General features: G+C 39.1%; 1 protein-coding gene across 1 annotated transcript; it reads left to right on the forward strand.

Annotated features, from left to right (window-relative positions):
* The first annotated feature begins 12,150 nt into the window (after positions 1–12,150).
* Positions 12,151–14,192, forward strand: LOC114174303 (cytochrome P450 71D11-like). Its single transcript, XM_028059128.2, has 2 exons — positions 12,151–13,135; positions 13,305–14,192. Exons 1-2 carry the CDS (start codon positions 12,218–12,220, stop codon positions 13,929–13,931), a joined length of 1,545 nt encoding a protein of 514 aa, XP_027914929.1. The 5' UTR covers positions 12,151–12,217; the 3' UTR covers positions 13,932–14,192.
* Positions 14,193–18,213: the final 4,021 nt, after the last annotated feature.

An 18,213-nucleotide genomic window follows, 5' to 3' on the forward strand; every position in this document is an offset into this window, starting at 1 on the left:
ATGTAGCATTCGCGCGCAAGCCGCTGGTCGCCGTGGATGGTAAGGATGTTGCCAGATGGGGATGGAAATTTCATGGCCAGATAAGGTGTGGATACGATTGCGCCAAGAGTGTTGAGGGATGGTCGGCCGAGGAGGACATTATAGGATGTGGGCGTGTCAACGACGAGGAAACGGATAGGGATTGTCTTGGTTTGAGCGCCATCGCAGAAAATGGTATGGAGGTCAATGTAACCACAGGTGGAGACCTTTTCCCCTTAGAATCCATATATGGGCTCATCGTATGGAACCATGGTGGTGGTGGGGAGCTGGAGTTTCTGATACATTGCCCAATAGAGGATGTCGACAGAACTGCCTTGGTCAATGCAGACTTTCTTGACGGTGGTTTTGCTAGTGGCGGATCCACCTCATCCGCTAGAAAGAGACACCTCCGCCATATCCAATCCATAAACCACATCACCCATTCTCATCACAGACGCCGCATGCCCCCGATAACCTTCACGGATGACGATTTTCATGGCCTTGATCACCAGCAAAATGACCCTATGGTCATCACCGTCGAGATAGAAAAGAACGCTGTCAAGAAAGTCCTCATTGACCAAGGCAGTTCCGTCGACATCCTCTATTGGGCAACATACCAGAAACTCCAACCCCCCAACACCGCCATGGTCCCACACGATGAGCCGATATATGGATTCTCCAGGGAAAAGGTTTCCACCCGCGGCTGCATTGACCTCCATACAGTTTTTCGCGATGGCGCCCAAACCAAGACAATTCCTATCTGATTTCTTGTAGTCGACGCACCCACAACTTATAATGTCCTCCTCGGCCGACCTTCACTCAACACTCTTGGCGTTGTCATCTCCACCCCTCATCTGGCCATGAAATTCCCATCCTCATTCGACGACATCCTCACCATTCATGGCAACCAACGCCTCGCACGTGAATGCTACATGGCCAGTCTACGCCCACAGCTTCCCATCCTTCAAACCAACCATATTGAACGACCACCAGACTCTGAAATATCCTTATCTAGTGATGATCTAGACCCAGAGTGGGTCGGGATGCCCACCTCGAACCGGTCGAAGAAACCATCCCCCTGGAGCTCCCTAATGGTCGCACCATTAAACTCGGCACTCGATTACAACCTGAACAGCGTGACATCCTCACACCCACCCTTATCAACAACACGGACCTCTTTGCTTGGTCAGCTGCCGACTTACCCGGAGTTGACCCTCACGTTGCATCCCACAAGCCGTCCATTTACAAGGACGCCCGATATGTCTCCCAGAAAAAATGCAAGCTTAGCGAAGAACGACGATTAGCGGCCAAGGTCGAGGCCGACAAGTTGCTCAACGCAGGGTTTATCGAAGAAGCCCACTACACCACTTGGCTCTCCAACGTGGTTTTGGTCAAGAAAGTCAATGGCAAGTGGCGGATGTGCGTTGATTACACGAATCTTAACAAAGCCTGTCCTAGGGATGCCTACCCCTTACCCAATATTGACCAACTTGTCGACGGTGCAGCCAGTAACAAGGTTCTCAGTTTTCTTGATGCATACTTCGGTTATAACCAAATTCCCATGGTCACATCCGACATGAACGAAAACGCTTTCATTACAAACGACTGATGGACAAAGTCTTCAACCATTTAATGGGCAAATGTGTTGAAGTATACGTTGACGACATGGTTGTCAAATCCCCAAGCCATCACCAACACGCTCAGAACCTATCCGCAGTCTTTTCCGCATTAAGAGAGTACAACCTCCGCCTCAACCCCGAAAAATGCGTTTTCAGCATCGACCGCGGTAAATTCCTCGGATTCATGCTTACATAACACGGCAAACAGGCTAACCCCGAAAAGTGTAATATTGAAATGCGAAGTCCCAGTAGTATCAAAGAAGTACAATGCCTCATAGGCCGACTAACCGCCATCTCCCGCTTCCTTCCCAAACTAGCCGAGCAAACCCAACCCATCATTCAACTGCTCAAAAAATCGGCCAAGTTCACGTGGAATGATGATTGTGAACAAGTCTTTCAGAAGCTAAAAACCACCCTCACCTCACCACCCATGCTCCATAAGCCGGACACTAATCAACCCCTACTGGTCTACATCACCACCACAGATCGCACCATAAGCACCGCACTGGTTCAAGATGTTGGTGGCACCCAACACCCTGTTTACTTCGTCAGCAGAACCCTGCAAGATCCCAAAACCAGATACTAGATGGTGGAAAAATTAGCCCTATCCCTGGTACACGCAGCCCGATGCCTACGCCCATATTTCCAAAATCATAACATTATCATCAAAACCAACTACCTTATCAAGAAGATATTGCAGAAACCAGACCTTGTGGGGCAGATGTCGTCTTAAGCCGTTGAGTTATCCGAATTCAACATCCGCTACGAACCTCACGGCCCCATCAAAGCTCAATGCCTCCTAGACTTTGTCAACGATCTTCAACGAACCCCTGAAGAGGACCAATGGACACTTTGTTGATGGTTCAACAAACCCAAAAGGGGCAGGTGCCAACATCGTGCTAGAAGGCCCCAGCGATATCCTCATCAAAAAATCCCTCCACTTCGCCTTCAAGACGTCTAACAACCAAGCCAAATACGAAGCCATCCTCGCCGGCTTATCCCTCGCCCGCGAGGTTGGTATCAAATCAGTGATGTGAAAAACCGATTCCAAGCTTACCGTGGGCCATCCAAATGATGAGTTCCAAATCAAAGATCCTACCCTCCTACAATACTATCACCTGGTCCGAAAAGTCGTCCAGTCTGCCTTCGAACAAGTCCACATCCAACACATCCCTAGATCCGAAAACGTCAAGGCCGACATATTATCCAAATTAGCCAGCACCAACCTAAAAAGCCACCACCGATCATTATTGCAGCAAACGTTATCCGCTCCTTCCATCACACACACTTGTCATACCCTAACCCAACACCAAGCTGACAATTGGACAACTCCCTACATCCAATACCTCTAAACCGGTAACCCCCCACCTAACGCTGATAGGAGTTGGATAGCTAAAGTCGCCAGGTACACGATGATAAACGATGACCTATACAAACAAGGATATGGTCAACCACTTCTTAAATGTGTCACTGCAGAACAAGCTCAGTACATCATCAAAGAGTTACATGAAGGCATATGCGGCTACCATTCCGGCGCACGCACCATGGCCACCAGAATCCTTTACGTCGGTTACTTCTGGCCGACCATGGAGGCCGACTGCCACAACTTTGTCAAAAAATGCATACCCTGCCAGAAACATGGCAACCTCATCCATCAAAAACAATCGCAGCTCCACTCTATACTATCCCCGTGGCGCTTCAGAAAGTGGGGAATAGACATCCTTGGCCCTTTCTCCCCAGGCAAAGGCCAATTAAAATTCCTGATAGTAGCCGTCAACTACTTCACCAAGTGGATAGAAGCCAAACCATCAACCATCATTACAGCCCAACAAGTCCAACAGTTCGTTTGGAAGGATATCATATGCCGGTATGGCATCCTGCATAAAATCATCACCGACAATCGCCGACAGTTTATAGACAAAGAACTTGCTAAATTCTATACCGGACTAGGCATCAAACATGTAACCAGCTCTGTTGAACACCCACAGACCAATGGAAAGGCCGAATTGGCAAACAAGGTTATAAGGGTAGAATTGCGTAAACAGTTGGACAACGCTAAGGGCCGATGGCCAAAAGAATTAGCCTCAATCAGCAAGAAATGAATCCCCGTTTAGCCTAGTATATGGCGCAGACGCCATGATACCAGTTGAAATTGGCAAACCATCTCTGCGCCTAGAACTGTACGACCCAATTCAAAATCACCAAAACATGAACACCTACGTTGACCTCCTACCCGAGTTAAGAGAAAAAGCCTAGATACGCAACCTAGCCGCCAAATAGAGAGCGACCAGAAAGTATAATGCAAACCTACACCCAAGATCGTTCGCCAAGAGAGACTTAGTTTGGAGAATGGCCAGCAGTGCAAGAAAGAAGTATGCCAAGTTCTCCGCCAATTGGGACAGTCCATACCGAATACCTGAAGATGTTGGAGGAGGAACGCATAAGCTTAAACAATTATCAAGGGAAGAGATACCCAATACATGGAATGTGTCTCATCTCAAGTTTTATTTCAGTTAAAAACATGTATTGTACCGAATACTTGTAACCCTGGGTGTACTCTTTTTCCTCACCTGGTACTTTTTCCATAAGGAAGGTTTTGGCTAGGGAGGTTTTAACGAGGCACCCCAAATTTCATGAATAAAACAAAGGGTTCTTCACCTCACGACTGCTCTTTACCTTACTTTTAACACGCTTTTAGTTCCCCACCCTTACCACAAGTGAGCAGCTTGGGTCGAACACCCTCAACTTGATGTTAATTCGTTTTAAGTTCCCCACCCTTACCACAACTCAGCGGCCTAGGTCGAACACCCTTAACTTGATGTTAATTCGTTTTAAGTTCCCCACCCTTACCACAAGTGAGCGGCCTGGGTCGAACACTCTCAACTTGATGTTAATTCATTTTAAGTTCCCCACCCTTACCACAAGTAAGCGACCTGGGTCGAACACTCTCAACTTGATGTTAATTCGTTTTAAGTTCTCCACCCTTACCACAAGTAAGTGGCCTGGGTCGAACACCCTCAACTTGATCTTAATTCATTTTAAGTTCCCCACCCTTACAACAAGTGAGCGGCTTGGGTCGAACACCCTCAACTTGATGTTAATTCGTTTTAAGTTCCCCACCCTTACAACAAGTAAGCAGCCTGGGTCGAACACTCTTAACTTGATGTTAATTCGTTTTAAGTTCCCCACCCTTACCACAAGTAAGCGGTCTGGGTCGAACACCCTCAACTTGATGTTAATTTGTTTTAAGTTCCCCACTCTTACCACAAGTAAGCAGCCTGGGTCAAACACCCTTAACTTGATGTTAATTCGTTTTAAGTTCCCCACCCTTATAACAAGTAAGCGGCGTGGGTCGAACACCCTTAACTTAAAATACTTCCCAAATTAACACGGATATTCATGATAACATCATTCCACACGCTGTTATAACACATCATAGCGGCATCACATAACAACAAACATACCAAGAATCAACATCACATTAACAGCAAATTAGATAGTGTACGAATTAATAGCAAATTAAATGATGTAGGAGTCATTACAAACTTAACAGCAAAATAGATAGTGTACGAATTAACGGCAAATGAAGCAATGTACAGGTTATTACAAACTTAGAATTCTTAAACAAATAGCAATCATCCTAAGTCGCCTTGTCATCTTCACCCTCCCTGGTCGCTTCCACATTCATCCCCTCATCCGCGACGGCCTTCTCCGCCTCCTCTCCAGGGCTGCTCTCGACTTCATCAATGAGTTAGTCGTCCTTTACATCTTTGTTTATGTCAAATCTTACATCAGCCGCATCAATCTCCTGGCAGAAGAAGGCCGTTTGCCTTACCCCTTTTTGAAATCCATTAATGTGCTCTTCAATAATGCAACTTTTCAAGTCTTCAAGCTCCACCTCCACACCTTCATAATTTTCCTTCAACTTGTCATAGTCCGCCTCAAGGTCAGCTATTCTCCCATTGAGCTTTGTCTCTGAATCCAAACAACGAACCTTCCAGGTCCCCAACCTCTTTTTTTCCTCTTCCCACCCTTCTCTCTCCTTCTTCCACGTAGCTCTTTCCTCTGTAAACTTGTCGACTTTCCCTTATAGATCTTCCAGCTTTTCTCGATTCCCTTCCTTCACCTCCCTACGATACAACGACCCAACCTGGTGACTCAATATTAGTGCCTTGCTCCCAAACTCCACCATTGTCCTCACCAAGTGGTCTGGCTCCATACTCTCGATAGAGTTAATCAATATCTCCGACATGTTAATCTCGATATCTTTTTTGACGGTCGTCTCCGGCAACTCAATCAGACCAGCTTCCGGCCCCTTAGCACCACTAGACGACCCTTGCCCTAACAAGGCGGCCCTCACCTTCTTCACATGCTTACCTCTACCAGGCTTGGCCGACAACTCGGCTTTCCTTTTGGTGCGGCTATGTACATGCACATCAACCAATGATTCTTGCAAATTTGGGATCTTAGTATTCCTGGCTGCCTTCGCCTTCACCGCCTTCTCCTTCCTCAGTGCTTGAAAAAGGGTTAAATTTTTCTTTCCAACTTGAGCCATATGTCCTGCATGAATACACCAAAGTTCGGTTAGTTTAACTTAGACACATTGAGACAATTTAAGTCACAAACAAATACCTTCAATATCAATAATCGGATGAACGAAATTATAAACCCTAATTAAGCCCTTAGTGGGCAGTTTATAACGTCATCAACACCTCCACCACCTCCCTATCTGCCGCCGACAACTCATCATGACTTATATCCTTATACCGAGAGGGGCTACCCGTCCAACTAAAAGGGAATTTAGTACTCCCATCTGCATTAAGGAAATGCGACTTTCCTCCCTCCTTCACTACAACCTTGAAATACCCATCCTTGAAGTGCTTGAACGATTGTGTAAATGCGTCCAACCTACTAATACTCGGCCTGCTCACCAAGGATAGACATGTAGTTGGTTGTCGAGGCCTTGTGTCGTAAAAGTATAAAAATGCATAAGGAGACGGCCGCAGATACAAATACTGACACAGAACACGAAAGGCCTGCAAGTACGCCCAACTATTCAGATGTAATTGAGTAGGCGCCACGTTTAACTAGCGGAGCACCCCCATGGTAAAGTCATCTAGTGGCAACCTAACATGTAATTGGGAAAAATGACACATATACATGTAAAAAAACTTGTCGGCAACTCCTTCTTGCCCATGATAAACGCGCTCAACAACGCTCACCCGTTCCAATGACACTATACCACGGTCCATGCCCTTTGCGATAACGGGAGTACAATTCAGCCACGAGTTCATCAAACGACACCACCGGAATAATGACAATTGGTTTCGGACATCAGCTGCAACCCAATCATAACCAGCTTTAGTCGGCCAGCTACTTTCTACTATCTCTTCAAGAGGATCTTCCCTCACCCCGGTTACCGTCTCCATCGGAATCCTCCCCACCATAACCATTGGACTAACACTTTCCTCCTCAAGACGCTTACCTACACTCCTTCTAGACTGCATACTCCCATTACTTGATGATGACAACGACACACTATCACTAGTACTAGACATACCCTTTTTGAAAGATGCCAGCAGATACAAGGGACTAGTCGGACAGTTCTATCGCACGCAAATCTCTAATTTCAGAATCCTTACAAATGAGCCAACAAAAACAAAATCTTCACGACATCCGCATTTATAAGCATGAATTCCAAACGCCATAACTTCTTCCTGCCAAAAGTCACAACCCATATCAATCGTCACAAGGCCCAACAAAGGTCATGAACATAAAAAACGACAGCGCAAAACCCCTTTTGATTAGACCTGTGACACCCTTTCATTTGCCACAAACCTCTTCACATTTTTAGCCTTAACACTATTCATCACATTTAAAGGCTGGGGGACTGGTATACCACACCTAGCCGACCTAGCCAAACACGCCAACCCTTATCATCCTTTACCGACAAAGTTATACCAGCAAAGGCTAGGGGACTGGTGTACCACACCTAGCCGGCCTAGCCAAATAATAACCATAAAACCCGTCTATGTAACTACCAAGAACGTAAATAATAACAATCACCATACATACGCTGAATGAATAAAAGTAACCGGCCTAAGCCGCTAAAAGAGCAACAACGGCCAAAGCCACTAAAGGAGCAACTGGCCTGAGCCGCTAAAGAGTAATCGGTCAAGGCCGGTAACTCTAGGAAACTAAGCAAGAACTTAACAAATCCAAAACATCAATGGTAAGACCCATAGGGCGCACGATAATCGAACTAAAGAACTTGGGCTAAGGCCCAAGCCCACCTACGACCCAAACAGGGGCCCAACCCATGACATGGCCAGACATAATTAATAATCTATAAATATGCATGGACCCCACGAATTAAAGGTACACATTCATTACTCTCCTAATCACGAGATTTGACTTTCTAAGAGATTTTGCTACCAAGATATCCATAGGCGACACGTATCGGCCGGGAGGAAGCCTATTGAGGAGATTGCGGACCGGAGTAAGGTAGTGCTTGTGTCTGACATATCTTATTTGTTTTCTGCAGGAATAGATACCAATTTACAAAATAAAAAACTATTGGTTATTAAAATATACATTATTATAAATAAAAATTATAATTGGTTGTTAAGTTGGTCTTTAATTAATTGGAGATTAATTTAGAAACCTGTACCGGATCTGGTCAACTTAACCATATAAATGACAACCCTCACATATATGCCGGAAACAACCCAAGTACACGACTTGGGCCGGCATGGACTCAAACTCATAACTGAACGAAAGCAAAAGTAACAACAAAACGGCCAACCTAGGACAGTGTGCGGCCAAGGACGACATCCGACCAGTTGAGAAGTAAACGGATCAGACCGCTCTTAAAGACTTAGTAAAAATGGAAGTCCCCGCGTTCAATAGGTCTTAAGGGCCTGTGTTAGGGCCAAGGCCCACTCACAGCCCAAGCTAGAGCCCAAGTCAAGGCCCGGCCCATGGGATAATCAGACATTATTAATGCTCTATAAATACGCTTGGACCCCAATAATTAAAGGTATGCATTCATTAATCACATATTTGACCTTTTTGAAAGTTTTGACTCACTTGAGGTTCGGAGTCCCTTCTGTAGGTAACCCCTTCTGGGTCCAAACCGACATGTATCAACCGGGAACAGGCCAACTGAGGAGATAGCTGACTACATGATAAGGTGACGCTTGTGCCTAACTCATCTTATTTGTTCTCTGTAGGAACAAAACCAATTTCTTTTGTAGCAAAAATCTTGGTAGCTAATGTTTAGCCATTTCCTTTGTTAGCTAAAACCTTGCATTACAAGAAAATGCCTCAATAATTTTAGTTTCCAAAAGTTATTAGTCACTATAGTAATAAATTTATATACCAATTTACAAAATAAAAAATTATTCGTTACTAAGATAGATACTATTATGAATAAAAAATTAAATTGGTTCTAAAATTTAACTACTAATTTTAACTACCAAAGAAAATTGGTCGTTAAACATTAACTACCAAGCTTTTTGCTACCGAAGAAATTGGTTTCTAAATTAGTCTCTAATTAATTAGTGACCAATTTTGCTACAAAATATATTTTTTTTTCAATATAGTGACTATTTTAGTAATCAATAATTTTTTATTTTGTAAATTGATATCTAAATTGGTCACTATAGTGACTAACAAACCTTGGTAGTTAATGTTTAGTGACTAATTTTCTTTGTTAGCTAAAACCTTACATTACAAGAAAATGCCTCATTAATTTTAGTGACCAAAATTTGTTAATCACTATAGTGATAAATTTAAAAATCAATTTAAAAAATAAAAAATTATTCATTACTAAAATAATTACTATTATAAATAAAAAATTAAACTGGTTTCTAAAATTTAACAACAATTTTAGCTATCAAAGAAAATTGGTCACTAAACATTAGCTACCAAGGTTTTTGCTACCAAAGAAATTGGTTTCTAAAGTAGTGTCTAATTAATTAGTGACTAATTTACCGAACAATTATAATTTTTTATTCAATATGGTGACTATTTTAGTAACCAATAATTTTTTATTTTGTAAATTAATATCTAAATTGGTTACTATAGTGACCAACAACTTTTTGTCACTAAAATTTGTTATTAATGAAGGATTTTCTTGTAGTGTTGATAGCTAAATTTTACAAATCAATTTAGAGATCAATTATATTTTTTTATTCATAATAATAACTATTTTAGTAACCAATAATTTTTTATTTTGTAAATTAGTATCGAAATTGGTCACTATAATGACTAACAACTTTTGATCACTAAAATTGGTTGCTAATGGAGCATTTTCTTGTTGTGTCTACATATTGATAATCTGTCCATAAACACAATTTACCAACAAAATTTTGTTATTACTGACTAGTAATGACTGTCAACTCTACAACAAAACTCTTAAACAATACCCAATTTTAATGAACAAAATTTGGTAGTCACTATAGTGACCAGTTTAGATACCAATTTACATAATAAATAAAAAATTAGTTACTAAAATAGTCACTATTATAAATAAAAAATTACAATTAGTCGCTAAATTGGTAAGTAATTAATTAAAGACTAATTAAAAAAATAATATCTTTGGTAGCAAAAGTATTGGTTGCTAATGTTTAGTGACCAATTTCCTTTGGTAGCCAAAACCTTGGTAGTTAAATTTTAAAAATAGATTATGATATTTTATTCATAATAGTGACTATTTTAGTAATTGACATCGAAATTAGTCTCTATGGTGACTTGATAAGTGCATAAAATCAGTAATTTTCATATGGAATTTTGGCACTTGTGCTTATAATTTGTGTTTATATGATATTTTATTTTCCCTGATCTAGGTAAAATGAGCTTCAATTACATGTTCCAAGTTTCTACTTAAAAGAAATCATTTGATCCTTGTTTTGTGTATTTTTCAGGTAAATTAAAGTAGAGGAGGAAAGAGCTTAAGAAGAGTAAAGGAGAAATCAAGAAACAGAGAAAAAAAGGGAAGAACTTATGCAAAAATTCGCTCAAATCAAAGTAATTTCGCTCAAGCCAGAGCCATCTCGCTCAAGCCAAAGTAATCTCACCCAAGTGAGACATTTGTCGTCATTCTCGCCTAAGGGAGAAGCACTCTTGCCCACAAGACAATGAAGTGTGCATCATTCTCGCTTAAGCGAGACTATTTTCGCTTAAGTGAGAGTACCTTTCTTCATCATGAAGTATATCTCGCCCAAGCGAGACTCAACTAGCTTAAGCGAGACCTCGTGTAGTATATATATTTCTTGAGTTCAAAAGGAAAAAGGGTTGGAATGAAAATTGGAAAAACTCATCTTGGACGAGCTCTAAAAGGACGAATAATAGATGATCGATAGTTTCTAAGATTTTCTTCTTAGTTCTTAGGATTTTAATGGCTACCATGTGTGGCTAATCTTCTCTCTTAGGATTGAATGTAATTGATTCAAACTTCGATGTAATATGGTGATATTTATATATAGAATTTCTATTTCTACTCAATGTTGGTATTATTGTTCTATTCTTAATGCTTGATTCTATCTGATTAATAGATTCTTAAGGGTGATTTTTAGATCTGACTAGAAAGTATTTCTGAAAATCTGATCTAAACAATGATACTTGATGTATTGTGATGCTAGGAATAGATTTCAATATAGCAATTGCTTATAACACCTAATCATAATGTTGGATTAATCTGTTGAATATGTGAAGAATCAATATTCAAGGGACTAATCTTATGAACTTTATACATGAGAAATCAATATAAATGATTTTTGGGTGTTAGTAAATTCAAATGCGATATATTTATATTTATCCAGATTACAGATAAGTGAGATAGATGAAATTCAATTTCAGTTTCTTTTACTGTACTCTTTCTAAAACTTTCAGCTTCTACTGTATTACTTTTATGCGAACTTAGTATAAAAATCAATGGTAAATCAAATGAATTTTCAGTATATATATGCTTTTTGAGATAATTATTTATTTTAATTGAATTTGTTCCTCGTGGGATCGACACTCTTATTTAAAATCATTATACTATAATTGAATTTTGGTATGTTAGTCAAGAGATCAACATGACTAACAAATTTTTATTACTAAATTTGGTTGTTAATAAGAAATTTTCTTGATATTTAATTTTAGGCTTAAATATACATTTGGTTTCTATTTTAGTTGTTTTTATTCAATAACTAGGAGCTGACCAAAATTTGACAAAAATGAATATCTAATTGAACATAAAACGAAAATAGTACCAAATTCAATAAAAATAACAAAAATAAAGACCACATTTTATTTAACATTATTTTAACTTCTTTTCTATATAAAAGTTAACTTCTTTTAGTAACTATTTTATCCTAAAAGTTAGTTTCAAATCACTTAACATCATTTCCTGAATATAATCTGATACAAAGGACAAATCATTCATCATTTTCGGCTAACTAATAGTACTACATTTAATCGGAAGACGGTGCAGTAACAACAGCTACCATAAATATCAAGAAATGAATTGCACTAGCCAGCAACCTAAATCCCTGGTCTCATTCATTGTTCTTGATCCTTATCGAGAAAAAAAAATGCCTGTTTTTGGCTATTTCATCATGACATTTCAAGTGCCTGATATATTAACCCTTTTCGCTTTTTCTGTTCTCATGATTGTGTTGCTAAAAATAGTGTTGAATCATGAGAAAGCAAGCTCAATTCCAAACATGCCTCCAGGGCCATGGAAGCTACCAATCATAGGAAACATACATCAGCTTCTTACTTCTGCACCACATCAAAAGTTGAGAGACCTGGCAAAAATTCACGGACCCTTGACGCGTCTGCAACTTGGAGAGGTGACAGTCATCATTGTTTCCTCACCCAAGTACGCTAAAGAGATAATGAAAACTCATGATGCTATCTTTGCTTCAAGGCCCCACAGTGTAACTTCAGATATACTTTCCTATCAATCCACAGGTATTGCTTCTGCACCTTATGGAAATTACTGGAATGTTGTACGAAAGATGTGCACAGTGGAGCTTTTGGGCAAGAACCGAGTCACTTCATTTCAATCATTAAGAAAAGAAGAACTCACTAATCTCATCAAAATGATTGATTCCAAGAAAGAATCACCCGTCAACCTCACCGAAACAGTGCTCTCATCGATATATTCTATCGTTTCAAGAGCTGCATTTGGCAATAAATGCAAAGACCAACAAGAATTCATCTCACTGGTGAAAGAAGGACTTGCAGTGCTGGGTGATTTATTTCCTTCTGGTCGATGGCTTCAACTTGTCACTGGTTTTAGGCCTAAGCTTGAGAGGTTACATGAAAAAATTGATCGGATTCTAGAAAACATCATCGTTGAACATAAAGAGACAAAGTCAGATGGGAAAGAAGGCGAAAGTGCAGAAAGTGAAGATTTGGTAGATATTCTGTTAAAACTTCAGGATGGTAATGACAGAAACCAGAATATCTGTTTAACTGATAACAATATCAAGGCTACAATCCAGGTGAGAGGATATTAAAACATCTTGCAAATTAATTCACAAAGATGATCATACTCTTAACATCATCACATATGATATGAACCCTTAATGGTATAATTATAGAGTAAATGTCTGTTTTTATCATTCTTGATTCAGCTTATTAACATCACTTATGATATGATACTTTTTTCAGGAAATATTTAGTGCAGGAGGTGAACCATCAGCCATTACTATAGATTGGGCAATGGCTGCGATGGTAAAGGATCCAAGAGTGATGAAGAAGGCACAAGCTGAAGTGAGAAAGGTAATGAAGATGAAAGGAAGGGTTGATGAGAGTTGCATGAATGAACTCAAATATTTGAAAGTGGTAGTGAAGGAGACCCTAAGATTGCACCCTCCAGGTCCTCTTTTACTTCCAAGGGAATGCGGAGAGACATGTGAGATTGATGGGTATCATATTCCAGCCAAAAGTATGGTGATTGTGAATGCCTGGGCCATTGGAAGAGATCCAAACTATTGGAGTGACCCAGAGAGGTTTTATCCTGAGAGATTCATTGATAGCTCAATTGACTACAAAGGATGTAATTTTGAGTACATTCCATTTGGAGGTGGAAGAAGAATATGCCCAGGTATCACATTTGGTTTGGCAAATGTTGAGATGGCACTTGCGTTGTTGTTGTACCATTTTGATTGGAAGCTTCCCAATGGAATGAGATGTGAGGAATTGGATAACACTGAGGAATTTAGAGTGACTATCAGAAGAAAAGATGACTTGTTCTTGATTCCTCTATCTCCTCCTACTCTGGTTTCACAAATTTGAACAACTCAAACTCCTTCCTACCGTACAGTATGCTACTCTCTCCTATTAAATAAAATATAGATTGATTTAAATTTTAAGTTTTTTTTTTAAGTGTGTGTACTTTTAATTATTTCTATTATTTTTTTATTAGGTATTCAGATTTTTTATATTTGTCAATTGAGTATTTGTTATTAATCTAGTGATATGAGAATGTTATCTTTTTCATGTTATTTTGTTGTTTTGTCTCAACTTTCAAGAAGTAATAACATTGAATTAATAAAAGTTGTTTCTCATTTTACATTAACTAAAATATTATTTTATCTTTATTACAAAATCTTATATTTTCTATATATCACGTGGAAGATAACAAAATAATCACGAGTATAACTATCGATACACAATAGAAATAAAAGTTTTCATAATTGAAAATACATAAATTTACAAGAGATTTAAGACTTAATTAAACCAATAAAATGTAAAAAAAAATAAATTAATATGTAGTTCTGATAGTAAAAGTCATATGAAATTAAAGTATATGTTATATTTTTATTAATTTTCATTTCATGCTTTCCTTAAAAAAATCCCATACTTATAAAGGATAAGTTTATGATATTTAGGGTATAAATGACTAGTTATAAATATATTTTTATTCAAAAGTTGTACTAATCTTGTACCACAAGAATGACACCTCAAAATTCAATAAAAAGGTAAACAACATTAGGAGCACATATCATTATCAAAATTAAATCGATTATTGGCATCATTAAAATTTGTGATTAATGACTAATTAGCTAAACCAGTAGACTAAACATCAGGCAAGCACATATATCATTATCAAAATTTGAACATATGGCAAACATATATCATTATCAAAATTAAACCATTAAAAGGAGAACATAGTATTACCTTTTTGCTATTTTAAATAACATCAAAAAGCAATAACTTTATAAGATTCATAATAATTGAAACAATTTAAAGGTGTCAAATTTTTATTATAAACTAACCTAATAAGATTGAACAAAATTAAATTTCTTAACTTTTATTAATAAATAATGATAAAGGAAACTCCTCTATAATTGAGATGAAAAACGAAGAGTCCAAATTTTCTATTGGATTTTATATATTGTTTTCTCTTGAGCATTAAAAATATAATATATTGTTACTTTAAAAATTTATTTAAAATATTTTAAAATTTAAAAATCAGAGATCATCAACGTATTTTGAAGACACAACAAATAAACATCATAGGAAACCCAGTAGAAAATCCAAATTTGAATAATGAACACCAATTGGAAATTTCATAATAAAAAACTATAAAGCTTTAAAAAATGAACAAAAGGCATTTTACTATACGGTCCCATCACCAAGCTCCAAAGAAGATCATTCTTTGCGAACCATAGCCAACGTGGTACACTAAACAACTGTAGAGCCGAAAACCACAATCAACTTTGTATACTTAGCATAGTGAACTCAGGACCGAAAACCAAGGATCAATAACATAAATCCAAGAACTCACAACTGAGGATGAGAGTTGCGAACCTTAACAAATATGCAAGAAAATCAGCCCGAGTCAACGAATCCCGTAACTATGAGCTACTACATCCCTACAAACCTCAAACAAGGTCATACTTTTGATAACATGAAATAAAGAACAAGTTTAGTATGTTAATCGCGTGACTATTATAGAAAAATATGATTAAAGGAAGATTGAGCTTACTCTAAAACCAAGAAGGAGCCCAAGACCTATCACACCCTTATAATAAATACAGGTAGTTAAAAGAGGTAGGTAACACATACATCTTGCATTAAATGCTTATTGTTCCCTAAGTTTAAACAATTAGTGAGCGTCAGACTATCTTTTGCGGGTACATCAAGGTGTCAAGAAGGTTGAACACTCCAAGCAAGTATTTGGCACCAAGAAGACAAAAAAGATAAGAAGGCGAGAAATGAAGATGTGTATGACAAGATTGATTGGTCCTTGTAAGAACATTTTGACACCCACCATGAAATGAAAAGATCTTGGTACACCATATGGTAGCTACTAGATGAAAGATAAGTCAAGAAGTACCACTCCTAGAGCACACCGAGGATAATCACATGGATCACACAACAATCCTACTTGAATTAAGAAAAGAGATAAGAGCTTTATAAAGGAAGAGTGTCAAGGAAATTGAGGCACACTAAAAACTAAGAATGCGTAAATGAAGCAGACACGGGAGCAAGAGAACCCTAGCCTAGTTGTAGCCTTAGTAGGGCCAACTCACCAAAAATTGAAAGGGTGGTATCTACAAATAAGCATAACTATGATGTGACACACGCCAGACAATCGACTTCATATGCTTCATAATGGAGGCCTAGCTCCCCACAAACTTGGAAAACCTAGCATTCGAGAAGTACAATGAGTCCACGAACTCAAACAAACATATCAACATATACATCATGCAAATAAACTTATACACTTATGATGGTTCTATATGGTGCAAAGTATTTCCTACCTCCTTGAAAGGAAAAACCTTAGGATGGTTTACGAGGCTACCACTTAGATCCAAACATTGCTTCGACACAATATCAGTCAAGTTTGAAGCTTAATTTGCAACTAGTTGGTCACATCACTTAACATCCATTGTTCTTGTAAACATCAGATAGGAGAAGGGTGAGACATAGTTACAGAATACATCGATGCATCACATAGTTACAACACTAAGGTCGAGCCCTTTCTCCAATAGTGTGTGCGAAAAACCAGCTTCTTACCTCGATGAGCATCGACATTACATTGCCAAATTCATACAATTGAAAGAACTAAGGGAGTATCAAAGTAAATTTTGCAGTGAAGAGAATACCACCAAACAACACATGACAAGAAAGTATCCAAGAATAATCATTTTCAACCTCATTAGCCCGATGACCTCGTGCGGAGACCCTGATATACACAACACACGTGACTTAACGAAAATAGAACCAATATTTTGTAGGGTTGGTAAAATGGGCTAGGCCCGGTGGGTCAGCCCGCTAGCCCGTCCTAAAAAAGACGGGTTAAGATAGAAATTTCAGCCCATTAACCCACACTAACCCGGCCCACCCAGCCCGTCAATCCATCGGGTCAGCCCGCAACAAGAGACAGGCCAGCCCGCGACCCGTTTTCACTTAAAAAAGCATGTGCTCCTGTTGTTTCCTCACTCACTCTCCTCTCATTCTCGTTCTCTTCTCTTCTCACTCACTCTTCTTTCATTCTCTTCTCTTCTCACTCACTCTTCTCTCATTCTCGTTTTTTTCTCACTCACTCTCTCGTCTCTCCCTCGAACTCTACCACACCACCACGACATTGAACCACGACTCCACGAGCATAGCCATCATGCCTCCAACCGTCCATCACGAGATGCGGCCACCACACCGAGACGAGTCTCGACACAACCACCACCATGAGTCTCTTTCTCGAACGCGACCATAACTTGTCCATGCTAGTAGAGACACAATGCGACGACCGACAGTCCCAACCACAAAGAACATCTTCATTTGTGGGGGATTTTCTCTAATTTGCGATTTTCCCTAATTTTTTTCCCTGATATACAATTTTCCCTAATCTACTTTGCCCTAATTCCGATTAGCCCTAATTATTGGTCAAGGTCTTGCTCTGATTGATTGCTTTGCTTTTGTTGGTTGCATTGCTTCCATATGTCGAGAGTTTCTGCCATCTCTATTGCTTCCATTTCTTGAGAGTTTCTGCCATTTCTGTTGCTTCATCTGGTGATAGTTCCTACCACTGTTTAATATGTATATTGGTGGCATTCATATTTCAAATATTATGTATGATTATGATTATGCTTTCCACTTTCGAAAACAATTTAGGGCATTTTCGTTACTCTAGCCCTTTCTTTGTCCAAATAGTACATTTTCACTCTTCACTCTTTTGTTCTTTGATTCAGTGAAATATTATGAAAGTTTAAGTTTTGAAATTTGGTAAAGAATCTAAAATCATGAAAAAACAAATCCTGTAACTGGCGGGTCAACCTGCCAGCCCACGGGTCGAGTCCAAAAATCCAACCTGTTTCACCATACCAAGCCAGCCCGGCCCGACCCGTATAAAGCAGGCCAAAATCGGGTCGGGTCAAAACGAGTCTGGCTCGACCGTTTTGACATCCCTAATATTTTGGAAGAAGCTTTAAACACAAATTCAATAACACAACCAAGAAATGTGCCTGTTAGAGTTGTAGCGCAGTTGAGTATTTGTGTTGGGCAAAAACCAAGAGAGGGTGTATTGGTTTCTTAATAAAAGTATATGCCTTTAAAATTTCCCCTTTATAAT

The sequence above is a fragment of the Vigna unguiculata genome, chromosome 2 (assembly GCF_037176805.1).
Source record: "Vigna unguiculata cultivar grain cowpea cultivar isolate G323 ecotype 2 chromosome 2, ASM3717680v1, whole genome shotgun sequence".
Lineage (NCBI taxonomy): Eukaryota > Viridiplantae > Streptophyta > Magnoliopsida > Fabales > Fabaceae > Vigna > Vigna unguiculata.